General features: G+C 38.0%; 1 protein-coding gene across 1 annotated transcript in view; it reads right to left on the reverse strand.

Moving 5' to 3' along the window:
• The window catches only part of ARHGAP6 (Rho GTPase activating protein 6), a 119660-nt gene that overhangs the window by 5296 nt on the left and 100540 nt on the right, over positions 1–13824 (reverse strand). Inside the window, exons 8-10 of the mRNA XM_010004653.1 lie at positions 12825–12973; positions 9618–9797; positions 4413–4510 (exon numbers count right to left, since the gene is read on the reverse strand). Of these exons, the coding sequence (XP_010002955.1) occupies positions 4413–4510; positions 9618–9797; positions 12825–12973 (427 nt within the window). The remainder of the gene's footprint in view (positions 1–4412; positions 4511–9617; positions 9798–12824; positions 12974–13824) is intronic.

Below are 13824 nucleotides of genomic sequence, written 5' to 3' on the forward strand. Positions count from 1 at the left end.
ACATCATGATTAGGTTATTCAATATACCACTACTATTATTCTTTTCAGTATAATAACAATCATAAAGTGTTGGCAAACTAAGTTTACTCCTTGGCAATTCCCAGCAAGAAATCCATCACTGAACGGATCCTGAACCTTAACAGGGACCAACTCAAAACACCAGAGCTGCTGCTAGGCAAAGCAGCACTGTCCCAGGCTTCCCACTGTAGTTGGTATGGTAATGGTGGAGAGTTAACTTTTAAATAAACTAAACTATTCCTCAGGGTTAATTACTCTATAAACAGTCACACACTGAATAATTTTCTTTATGCACGTACATACTTTTTTTTTTCTTTGTTATCATTTATGTCTTTCTTTCTGCCCTCTGATGTTCTAAAAAAAGCTTGTGCGGTGAGTTAAGATGAGAGTTAAACAGTGTTTTTTGAATTTTAGAAGAATCAGAAAGAACTGAGAGAAAAGTGTTGGCAGCTGTACATTTCCTATGATCAGATGTCTTTCTCTTCAGCTTTCTAGACTTAAGACCATCTAAATCTCATCCTGTTAGTATCCAGACATACTTGGCACTAATGGTGACACCAAGAAGACTTATCACATGCAAATCTTTGCAGAATGAATATCTAACCATGTTGCACTGGGCAAAGAGAGAGGTAACCACCACTCAGCCATGGCAAGGTAACACAAAGAATGGGGGAAAGGGAAATGGAAATGAAGAAATGTGGGAACATAAAACTGAGCTTTGCGAAACACTGATTTTATGTCTTACCTTGAATGATCTGTTATAGTTTACCTCTTCTCAAGACAGAGCTCCTGATAAAAATTTACTTAAATAGAAGATGTCAAGTCTTTGGAAATACCCAAATGTTCCAATTTCTAAACTCATTTAGAAATGTGAGACGTGAGATTCTTTAGCCACACACTGGGGAAAAACTAATTTGGGAGGTACATTTAAATACTGTGTAAGATACACACCTGCCTCTATGCACTCTACAAAGACAGACAGGTTACCATCTCCACAGAAAATAAGAGGATCATGTATTTTAAAATGTAAGAACTTGGAAGACTATATGACATTTTCTCCAGGTTATGAACTATGTTAAGGAAAAGAGTTAGCAGGTGGTTACATATAAGCTGAAAGATTTGAAAGCAGCAGAAGGAACCTACACCACATGTACACAAATATTATTTCAGATTCCAAAACAAAAAACAACCACGCTATGAAGGAGTCTTGGGCATTTCTTTTTAACCAGCATCCTTCTGAAACAATGTTATCCACCAGGGTCTACTTGCATAGGTGAACTGGAAAGATGTTAATAACTACTTCTAAGGATTTTCCTGCTTTTCTAATGGCACCATAACTACTTCTACTAAGGATTTTCCTGCTTTTCTAATGGCACCAAGGTCATCAAAACAGGAAGTCTTTCTGTGGCTTTGGCAGAAGTCCTTTTCTGTCATACCTTAAAGCTTCTGAGTGGGAAAACAATTACGTCCTACAAGAGGCAAAGCACAGAGTGTGACGGCTTGGCAGCATGTCGTAGTAATTTCCATACATATTTAAGCAACACAGGTGATGCTAATGAAACAGATTATTATCGGATTACAATGTAGTTGCTACTGTAACAGGGTAGAGGACTAACTATGCGAGCTTCTGCAGCTTTGCAAACTGCATTTATGCATGCTCTGTGGCCTATTATACGGCTTCATCTTTGTGCCACAGGCTAGGATGTATTAAAATCTATCATCATCATCCAAAAACATTCAAAATTCTATAACTTTGAAACTAAATGTACTCTAAAAGGACTACTAAATGGGATAAGCAATAAATAATAATAAGAAACATATTTTATTTTTCTGTCAATTATGTTTCATCTTACAGCTGGAAACCCCAAATTCCATTGTCATCAAGCCAACGTACAAACAAGTTGGGAAAGTAATTCACAAAAGCACGCTCCATAGTTGCTGCCAAGGATAATCAGTGCTTTACCATGAACAACTTCCACAAACTCCCTGACAGACTATTCACAATGCTCAGCTCCTAAGAGAACTGAAAGATGAGGAACATCTCATTTGTCCTCCTCTGGGAAGGAAAAGAGGTTGTGTTTTCTCTCTCTTAGATCAGAGCCAAGAAAGCATTTCTAATGACATCAAAAGCAGAGATGTGAGGTCAATTGCAGAAGCAGGACCTTCAGAGCAATTAATATGACATTAAGGTCTTGAAGTTTATTCCATACTCTATGCTATGCAGCCAACTAGTTTTTCAGATTAAGATTTTCTGAAGAATATCTAAAGGTTTCTGTTCCACAGATTCCAATTAGATTAGGAAATTTCCGAGAACAGTAAGGATGTATTTCAGAGGCTCATTTTTATCAAATCAAAACAAACATCTCCTTGTCATCTGCTGCCTCACATATCTTGCAGGAAAAATAACCAACAAACATGTAGCCTCAAAATTGAGATTATGTTCTGCCACAGATTAATTTCTTAAGAGCATCACACTCCTAGCAATAATTCTAAGCAACATTGCCTCCATTTGCCTGGAACATTTTAACCAAGAAGTTGCAATCACAGTGAAAACATATCTCATTAACATTAAGAATAAATCACTGACATGACAGCAGAATAGAAGAAAAATGACAGAAAGTAAGTTTTTCCTATCTCAGTAATATTTCATCTGCTCATTACTGAACATGCAATAAACTGGTACTGGTGTTGTTATATGTTCCTAATTGGTTTTGTAACTTCTCCTTACAAAACTACTTTTTTCAGATGTGACCAGCTTTGCACAAATGATCCATTTTCTTTTGGAGGTGTGCATGCTGGCTGAAAAGGAAGGAAGCTCAAGGAAAGGTCAATTAATATAAAGGAAACAATCATCTGTTACATCCATCCACAATGATTTACAACAAATTTATGCTCAATTGACATGTATAGCCACATGTGAGAAGTAATTTTGTGTCTTTATATTATATAGACTGTGAAATCCAGCATGAAGCTTCTTTTATTAGCTTGAGTTAGAGATAATATGATCATTCCAAACTGAGGGTTTAAAGAAACAAGTCTCTACAGACATTACCATATGTCATGTGATTTGCAGTGTCACTCCTAATTCTGGTCTTGGCTCATGGCAGATGTGAAAAAAGTGTAAAAGACAGCTAATGTACCTTTCATTATTTTGCATTTATTGTGATCTAAATATACACAGTTACTTGTCAGTCAGACATAAACTAGCTGAAACTATTTCATGTCTGTGGTACCCTAAGAAAACACACAGAGACAACTACCACAAATCAGATGATCTGTGGTAATTTGCTACTGCATGTTATGTGTTGGTGAGGCTAAGTTAACGAACTAATAAAATCCTTTACAACACATGATTCTGTGCATATTTTTAATTTTTATAATTAAAGAAAACTTTTTCCTCCGTGTGTTAATGATACTATTTCTTTTACTCCTCTTCCTTTAAAGCCAGGCACTCCATTTCGTTACATCCAACTATACAATGTTCACACAGAGAGGAAGAAAAAATCACAGCTGACTGTAAAAATTTAATTTTAATATATTCTGAATGCCCTAGGGTCTTTCCACACACGCAGGAAGACAAAGTCCAATCTGTCCCAGAGAGTTTAGAGTCTATGAAATCTCTTAAAAATAATTTATAGCAAGCTTGTAAAATTTTGTGATTTTGGGGTCTGACATACTGAGATTCACTAGAATAAAGGCAATGATTGCGTGTCCCATGAGAAAGCCAGGAATCCTGTTAATCCCAATGTACAAGCTCATAGCATTAAGGCACATGGGTGTAGGCATACATACACGATACACAAAGTTGGAACACGTTATGTATCATAACTTCAATAGTGACTCCTGTGGGTTTTTTTTTCCTTAAGATCTTTCACAAAGCACATGATCAAACCGTATTCAATGAGTCCATAAGCCAGCAGTTATGGCAGTTGACTTGTTTACAATACCCTATGTGCATAAAGTAGGAAAAGAACAACAAACTGGTCAAACAACTAGCCGTGATTGTGTTAAGGCACTCTAGGTTGTGTTTCAAGGATAGTGTAATACACGTCTCCGGTTACTGAAGACTACAACAAACCCAAGACATGAACCAGCAGATCACTAGAATACAACTTGTCAGATAATAGTGCACTGAATATTTTTATGTACATGTCATTCTGTCCTCCACTGCAAAACGCAGTATTTCTTCTGAATCAGGAAACAAGATTTGTCTTTAGAAAACACTGTGTAAGAGTCATAATATCTTTGGCAGAGTCTGTGTAATGGGGAGGATATTTCCACTCCACTGTAGAATGTGCAGAAGAACTGTGGAAAACTAGAACCTTTTGAACACTTCCAGTGGGAGACAGAAATTCCCAGCAGAAACAGGGATGATGAAAAAACAGATTACTCACGATGACTGGGAAGCTTTCCTCCTCAACAAATAGTCCACAACATCTGGGTCGGTCTCTAATAGGCTAATGAGCACTTCATTCTGTAGGTCAGGGGAAACCTATGAAGACAACAAAAATACTTAGCTGGAATTGAATATCCTTCTACACACATTAATTTTGGTATTATGCTTAATCTAAAAGACCAAGTACAAGTACATTTATGGAGAGTGTATAAAATAAACATTCAGAAGTGCCACTTAAAAGAGAAATTTCATATAACGACAGCTACAGTAGGACTAAAGATCACTCTGTACAAGGGGAAATTCTGATTAGTGTTGAATATCCCACTGGTATCCAGTTGTGTACTGTATCTGGTAACAACAACGGGATTAATCATGTATTGCAGTCTCAAAAGCTTCAGTTCAAGGTCCTTACTTTGCATCACCATTCAAAGATCAGAGGACATTTATATACATCCATTCCCAGTGACAGTACTTCTCTTGTTTTAGAAACAATGTGAAATGTAACTGGACAATGAGGAAAATATTCCTTCATATATTCTCTGGCATTTGATTTGTGTCCATCTTATATGGAAATTTAATGGTGACCATTCTATCTACAAAGCGCTCAAATTACTTCATTTCAGTGAGAGCTGCCAAAGTTCAATGTTTTTCTAAATGAAGCCTTATAAATATTTAATGTTCAAGTATCCATGTAACCAAACTCTGGGATCTAGAAACAGTTACATTCCTTCTTATGCCGAATCTGAATTTGAGTAATCACAGAGTTCATCTGTTCATAACTTAGGTTTACAAGTGGGTCCTGTTTGATCTCCAGCCAATCTGGACTTTGAGTAGTACCAGCAGGCTCAGCCAGAATTTGTGCCATCTTCTTTGGTGTCTGGCCTTCTGATTTGCTAAATCTCATGTAGCTTATATGGAGAAGAACCTTCAAAACACTCGATAGCTTCAGCTGATGCAGGGTATAGCAACATCTCCTGGGCAGGTAGCAGGAATCACACTCCAAAAACTGCTTAAGTAAACTTTGTGCTTTATACGTGAGTCTTATCAACCCTTAAGTGAGTTTGTCCAACATTCAACTCAATTGTCACAGCACTGAAACAGATGAGACCATCTGAGAAACTTGAACAGCCCAGGTTCACTCATGACAGATGGAGATAGAGGCAAGACAACCTCAGCAGGGGATTATCAACTGTGCAGTATGCTCCTGGATGCAATTTGTCAGAGCCTGAGCCTCTTGACTTTCATGGCACACTGCATGGGCACATCTCCCTGAGATTTCCTGGGAAATAGGAATAAAATTACTAACAGATTCCTCAGAGAAATACTTCAGTTAGGGAGGTAACTAGGGAGTCAAAGTTACAGAAAAGCAGATTTCTTTAAAAAAGAAAATAATTTGAAAATAAGTGAAGATATATATAGTTTAATTCAAATTGATCCAAAATCTCTATGAAAAACTTGTGTGACCACATATTTCTTGTTAAAAAAATATATATTTAGTATCTTACTGATAGTCATTGATAGATCAGTTTTTACATAAATTATATTCAAAAAATGTATTTACAGGAATACATTTTTGGAAACCTGGTGTTCTGTAGCTTCTCCACTTAGACAGCCTTTCTGTACAGTTGAATAAACTCCAGATACAGTTTGAGGGTAAAGCAGAATCCATGTCTTTCTGTATGCAACTTACTATTCAGCTTTGTATCAAGCCAATAAACTTGTAAGATTCTATGGAGAGGATTTTGATAGAAAAATAAATGTATTCTCCATTATATTAAAAAGAATATTAATAAATCAGTCTTTCATTCCATAAAAATTAATTTGAAAAAGCTCCAACAGGAAGTTTAGTTCCAACTGAAAGCATCTGAAAAACCCAAACTTAACAGTTCTCTTGAGTTATAGGACTTTTATCCGAGTGAATGGGGCATGATTCTTCAGCTGGATTTGTACTGATGGTTTCCTTGCTAGCTATCTGCCAGGTTTTAGATTTTCTCCTGTGGAGCAATTTGCTTCAGTTTAGCTACCTAAATTGTACAAGTAGAAACAATATGCATGTAATCATAGACTTACACTTGTGGAAAACTACTATATCAGTGTCTTGGGAAGATAACTGCAGTAACTATTATTGAATTAATTGTTTAGTTGGCAGTTGTGGCTGAGCAGATGAATAAGAAGCTGAGATTCAGGGACAGAAGGGAAGCCAAGGCACTGCTGAAATAGAGCTGTTGCAGCTGCTGAACACATACTAGGATAGACTACAGGGATAGGACTGCAGTAGAGAATGAGATATTCTAAGATTTTGGGCCTGGGTGCAACATAAGAGTCACAGATGTGGAGACACAGAAGGGTAGAGGGACCCTTAAAGTGTCTCCTTTGCATTGTCCTCTGCTACTGATGTGGCACAGAGAGGCACTGTGTGACTGCATCCTCAATGGGAAGGCCACAGTATCCTCTGACAGAAAAAAAAAATACAAAATTTTAGACACTATGTAGATTTGGGCAGTAGGAGATGAAAATGCATGACCCAGCTGCTAAATGCATAATCTCTCTTCTCCATCCTCCATGCCAGGTCAAAGCCAATGAGATGAAGTGTGGTTGAATTGTGCCTCTCTGCATAAGACTACTTGGCATAATTCAGACTGGCACAGAACAGTCCTTTGTATAGTCCCACAAAACATGTTAATGCATCCCTAAGAGTCACTGAAATGGATATAAATTGGATGTGAAAGACCTTAACTTGAATAAAGCAAAATCAGAATCCATCTTCTATATGAAATTCACGTTTGCACATTACCGATGTTAATGATAATTGCTTAATTAAAAGCCCAGTATCCTGGGTTCTTCTGACAAACAGAATCTTCCTGACCCACCAATACTTCAGAGCCATTCTTATAATGGCATCTGGGCTCCACAACACATCCTGGTTTCCTACATTTTGTTTCACAAATGTTGTTTCAGTTTCAGTGTAGAAACCAGAGTTTTACAATGTCTCCATGTACAAAAGTAAAGGAAGAAAAAGAATCCAAACACAAAACCACCTTAGCAGCAATACAATGCATATTACAGCTGAATGCTCCAGTTCAGACGGTTTTCTTTTTGTAAGAAGAATAAATGTCAAGCATAAACCGCAGCTGTGGTTTGGCCCCACTCCCATAGGTTTGGAAAATTAATTGTTGCTGCTTGATTTCAAATGATCAGTTTTGTTACAACTACATGTACATTCGTTACCAAAGGGTGCACTGGGCTAATTATCTTCAGAAGACAAGAAGAGTCTCTCTGTTCTGCCAATGAAAATGCAAAAATGCTGAAAGTAAACCTTAGGAGAAGCTTTACAAAACACTATGAACAACTTGACACAATCCTACAGATCAACTATCATGTGTGAGACAAAAGATTACTCCAGAAAACAAGCAGAATTTGGCTTATTTTTTTTATTGAACTAGGGCAATACAAAGAGAGGAAGCGCCCAGAGATCTGTTAGATACCTCTATAAATTTCCCATAAATGTATTTCAGCTTTCAGCAGTGCATCTGAGATAGTTTTGTCTTTCTCTCACATGCAGCTAGCCTCTCATTTTGAAATCTGATTCTAATCTCCCTCCACAATCTGAAAAGCTACTCTGGAAAACAAAAGTGAACTCCTCCTTTTTCCACACTGTGTTTAACCTTCAGCTGAAAATACAAGCATTGAAGAGATACAAGAATAAATCTGTCACAATTAAAAGAGACCATATGTAGGTTAGTCTAACCCTAAGCCCCACCCTTTCCACAACAAAAGTCTGAATGTGTGCCTGAAGTATTATGTGCTGTGCCATAAAATATTCTTAAAAAGGAGACAACAAAAAGAAAACTTAAAAGCATTGCAATAATTCAAGTATTATCTTAAAGTCACAAGTGCCATCTACACTCTGGCCCTGCAGACCTCCACACAAGAATGCAGTTCTGTCACTTTCTTTTCCTGCTGTGGAAAGAAAAATAGCACCTAAAGTTTCCCCAAACTGTGAAAAAGCATTTTAAAAAAATAATAACATAAAACAAAAAGGAAAGAAAAGACTGGCTGAGTGTCTCAGTGGAACAAGTATAAAAATAAAGGATGTAATGAAAGTCAATACAGTGTGAGGGAAAAGATGAGAAAACCACAAAGAAGTTCAGCTGAGGCTAAGGCTGATAGGCAAGGCTCGTGACAGCTTTCTCATGCTCTCCTCTCTGTTGAAATCTGGTATTCACCTTGAGTCCCACATGCCCACAGTCCATGTTTGTCAATCTTCTCCCATCTAGCACCCAGCTTTGCTAAAGGAGGCTTTGCTAAACACTAATGGAGGCTTCCAGATAGTTCCTCCTCTGACTTTGGGAACCTATCTCTTCAGTACAACACATAGGGCTGCTTAGTTTCAAGAAACAACCACCAAAGCTATTTTCACCTTCTCAAGACTACTAGTTTTGTTAAGAAACGTATGCCTACTAAAACAAAGACATGATAGTGCCCACTACTGGGTCTGAGTGGTGTCTGGTGTCCCAGAGCAGGACTCTCAGGCACAAGTCATAGTGAGCTGACCTTGTGCAATTTGGTAGAATAGAAGAGGACAAGGTAAAGGCATAGAATTAACTGTCCAAGTAAATGCTAAGCATGAGTGATACAATTTAACTAAACTGCATATTAAGAAGACAAAGGTACTCAGGAACTATAGAGATTTACTCCTCTTAGCCAACTGACATATTAGAAAGCTTTGTCCCTTGTCCCCATCCAGTCACCAAGAAGGTCTCTGGTAGGAGAGGTTGTTCCTTAAATTAAGCAAGGTTCTCCTACTCCTTGCAGAAAAATTGGCTCCCTGACTTCCAAAACTGAGAGGTAAAAGGTCAATTTCAGTCTTGCATTCAAAACTAATGAACAATGCTGGGACATTGTTTAGTATACAACTGCATAGCCAACCCCATCATTTTCATAGACACAAATCTTCTAAGAAAAACTCATTTCTCTACACAGAAACCATTCCAGGCAAGATAAAAGACCACATTTTTCATACTACTGCTTAATGCAAAGCTTTCTCCTTGACCGAAGATTATTTTTTCTACCAATAATAACTGAGCCTAATTTAATGCCATTTCCCCAGTTTACTTCATCCTAGTCTACTTTAATACCAACTAAGTACTTCCTCATTTAACGGAAAAATGCACAGGAGGAATGTGAAGAAACATCCACCTACCATGAAAAGGGCTTCATAGTTTTCAATCATCTTTTGTACAACAGCTATGATAGCAGTACTCTCTTCAGCTCGAGCTGAGCTCTGAACCGAGAATTCCTTGTCTGTAGATTTCTGCTTGTGCAACAAGTTAGGGCCAAAGATGGTAGCCAGGTTGAGGGATGTCATTTTGTTCCCAGTAATCTGGAAAACAGAATACAAATGAAGTAGAGCCTCCCAAGGTCTAATGTACGCACACACATCTACATCACCACACCCCCCACACACCCGTTTGGCAGATGATTCATTCATGAAAACCAAGCCTGAGTGACAGTCAAATAAAATAATAGTAATTTCAAGGAATGTTGAAACACCTTGTTTAGATATCTCTGTAACAAGCACTGTGGATTTTTTGGATATATTTCAAAATGGATTGGAGCAGTAGAAGGTCGAAGTGCTGCCTGCCCTTAATTCCCCAGAATTATGTCAGCACTGACATACTTCTCAACTCAGAGAAACCCCCCTCCTACTTTCCCATCTCAGCAGATTACTGTCTCTCAGGACCAAATTCTGAAAACTGTCAGATTTCTCAAGTAGCATGCACAATTTGAAGCAGATACAGTGAGCAAAATCACATTTTTCAATGTTTAAACAATTCAGATAATTGAGGAACATGCTCATAATTTTTATCAGTCTTTTCCTGGTGTTTTGGGGTTTTTTTTGCTTATTGTCTAGAACATGCCCAATTTTACTTGTTGAACAGATTTATTTTATTTTGTTGCTTTTCTACTTTTAGAACTCTGTTCTCAAAGAAGCAATATGGAGGAAGCCAAAGTCTAAATACCTACAGGACCAGACAGAAATTGTCTGAACAATATATCATAAAGGTTACAAAATCAAAATTTTCACTGTCATATTTGTGATAAGACTACTTTTCCCCCCTCCTATTAATTTAACAGAGCAAAAAACAGGGGTCATGTGCTTCCTCTCTATGTATTCACTTAGCTACTATTCTGGGAATGCAGAAGAAGATGCCAGCACTTTTTGACTGTATAAGATTGGAAGTGAATTTCAGTTGTTGACCCAGTATTTCTTACAGGCTTTTTAAAAACAACAACAAAAAAAAACCCCCAAAAAGAAATAATAATGAGAGTTATTTTTTTGTTTCAGTTACATTTGCACAAATTAATTTTTTAAAGTGACAGGAGGAGGCATCAAAAAGAGGCAGGAAAAACAGCATTTTCAGAAATGAGTGGCACAAAATTAATCCTTTCAAAGCATTTTTTTTTTTTGGTAGCAGTGTATTTAGTGAATTTTCTAATTGAACCTGAAACTCTCCACTGACTGCACCTGGTTTATTTGTTAGAGTAGAACTAGACAGCATAGAGATGACAGTAAAAAGAGATAAAAAGGGCAATGAAGCTGGTGAAGGGTCTAGGGCGCAAGTCTTCTGAGAAGCATGTGAGGGAGCTGGGCTTTTTCAGCCTGGAGAAAAAGAGGCTGAGGGCAGACTTTACTGCTCTCTACAACCACCTGAAAGGAGGTTTTCAAGAGGTGGGGGTCAGTCAATTCTCCTGAGTAACAAACATTAAGACAAGAGGAAATGGCCTCAAGTTGTGCCAAGGGAGATTTAGATTGGATATTAGGAAAAATGTCTTCATTTGAAAGGATTGTCAGGCACTGGAACAGGCTGGACAGGGAAGTAGTGGAGTTATCCTCCCTGGAGGTATTTAAAACGTGTGTAGATATGGCACTTGGGGACATAGTTTAGTGGTGGATTTGGTAGTGCTGGGTTAATGGTTGGACTTGATCTTAAAGGTCTTTTTCAACAAAAATGATTGAATTACAATATTGCCAAGATAGCTTACATACATTTGCTGTGCCAAAATACCTGCAACAGAGCTGATGCACTGTTAAGGGGAATGAAAATGCTTTTATTACAACTGTTGTGCCAAACAAACTCTCTTAAGCAGCATCAGCCTCTAGCCCTGCAATAAGACCCTCTTGGGCACATTCCTGAACCAACAGAGAACTCTTTGCAGAACCAAGGGAACCATGACCTTAGCTAGCTTATACATGCAATGTTTCTAAGCAAGCAAAATAGTTAAAGACTACTCTTCTTAAATGTTTTTCATCATAGTGGTACAGGTTTTTATCAACTCCTTGCTGAGGACAAAAATGGTAGCATTTAAAGTGGATTTAAAACTGAAATAGGCCTTGAAGTCCCATACAGAACACTGGAAGTTTGGACTTGAGGCAGAAATTTGGCAAAATTCAGTCTCAAAGTGCTAGTTGTTAAAACCAGCCAACTGCAAAAGGTGTCAAAATTTTGACTGCAGTAAGCAGGGCTTTCCATCAGGAAGACAAAATTCTCTAGGAGTTTCAGCAAGGTCTCAGAAGCAGTCTCTGCCACAATTCAGAAGACCCTTCCACAGGTAAAAGGGTACAATTTCGTCAAACAGTGACTGACTATATCCATCTCATTCAAAGATAACAGTTGCCACCTTGTGCAGATCAGCCCACTAATTCAAGCATTTTCCTGGTAGAAAACAGGAAGCCGTTTTTTTTCAGGTCTTCTCTAGCGCGAACCGCTCAGAGGCACGTGTGTGAAAGCTCTGAAGTACAGCTCAGCCACACAGCTATGGATGTTCTTCCATCTGTGGGATGGGGGCACTCCAAATGCTCCACTGGATTTCATCCAGAACGTAAGGAGGCCAGAAGGAAAGCAGGCAAAGATAGACACTGACACCAACTAGTGATCGCAGTAGTGATTTCACTCCAACAGTTGCAGGGGCACAGGTGTAATTCCTCAATATTTTATTCTTCAGTACCCAGAGCACACAAGGAAGCTAAGGGAACCAAGAAGTGACTGACTATGCCCAAGGTCTTATAAAAATGCAAAAGCAGAGAATGAGAAAAGAATGGAAAAGTATGCTCTTGGATGCCTGACACTTTTCTATGTGAGTATTTTTTCCATAGAACAGAATAAAATAAAGAGGGGGAAAAAAGGACACATAACATTAGACTTTCTTAACAAAAGTTTGATTATGTTGTGAATCTCCCAAAGAAAGTGCCCTAAGAACAAACAACTAAATGATAAATGTGCAGGCAGCAATATGCAGACTCTCCCATCTTTCAGGGATTTACCACCATCGCATTTCACAGCTTTAAATATCTCTTTTCAGACCGTGAATTAAACAAAGTTAAAGGACACAAGCAATCAGGATTTACCTCTTGGCCATCTTTGTCTGTGCTGTCTTCTGCATGGCCAGCCACTGTGGAGAGGAACTGCAGCAGCCGGTGCAGGGTATCGCAGTTGCAGGGAGGTAGAAGATAAATGAGAAGCTGTAAGGTGCTTAGCTGTTCATCTGGCTCTAATACTAAGAGGGGAAAAAATACATTCTAAGAAAATAACTCCAACTGAGCTAAAAACAGAATAAAGATATTGTTCCCAGTCCAAAGGAATGTGTAAGAATAGCTTTGCTTAAGCTTTGTTGTATAATACTCCATATAATGTCAGAAAACTCTACGGAAATATCAAATGTAACAATTACTGCTATGAGATTTTTGCCTTCGTTGCTCAACTTTTTGTTCACAGGTCCAACGGATCTTTTCTCAGCCTATAAGAGAGCTAAATTCATGTTGCACACTCCATAACTGTCACTGGACACAAAAATTTTGATTAATTTTCTGCTTATTCCATTCATTTAGGTACAGCTACTGGTATATATGAGACACTGCTAGGAAGCATTCCAGTAAAATTCATGATTTAGACATTTCAAATGGGTTCTCTTAAAATTTTACATCTTGAAGAGGTACCAAGAGACTGCAAAAGCAACTAGAGATATAAAACACATTCTGCAACCACCACCACTTTGACCATCTAAAATGCAACAGTAGCCAGTGACCAGGTGGGACAGAAGCAGGATCTCAGACATGAGGGCAAGAAAGAATCTGAAGAACATATACCAGGTGGCAGGTTAAACTTCAAGGGTCCAACTTTACTTTTTCCCAAATCTGTGAGAGTCTTCACTCAGGTTTTTGGCAACACATTTGGGGGTACTTACAACAGTGGCTTTGAGGACCATTAACTATGAAGAAACTTGAACTTCTGAAGCTAATTTTTTGAAGCCTGACTGGAATTTTCATCAGTGAACAGCTTAAAAAGTTAAAAATGTTAATGGTGCTAAAATACCAGTATTAAAATTGGACTCTATAATCTGCTGCTGCT

This window comes from Chaetura pelagica, unplaced genomic scaffold (genome assembly GCF_000747805.2).
Source record: "Chaetura pelagica isolate M959 unplaced genomic scaffold, ChaPel_1.0 scaffold178, whole genome shotgun sequence".
NCBI classification, from domain to species: Eukaryota; Metazoa; Chordata; class Aves; order Apodiformes; family Apodidae; genus Chaetura; species Chaetura pelagica.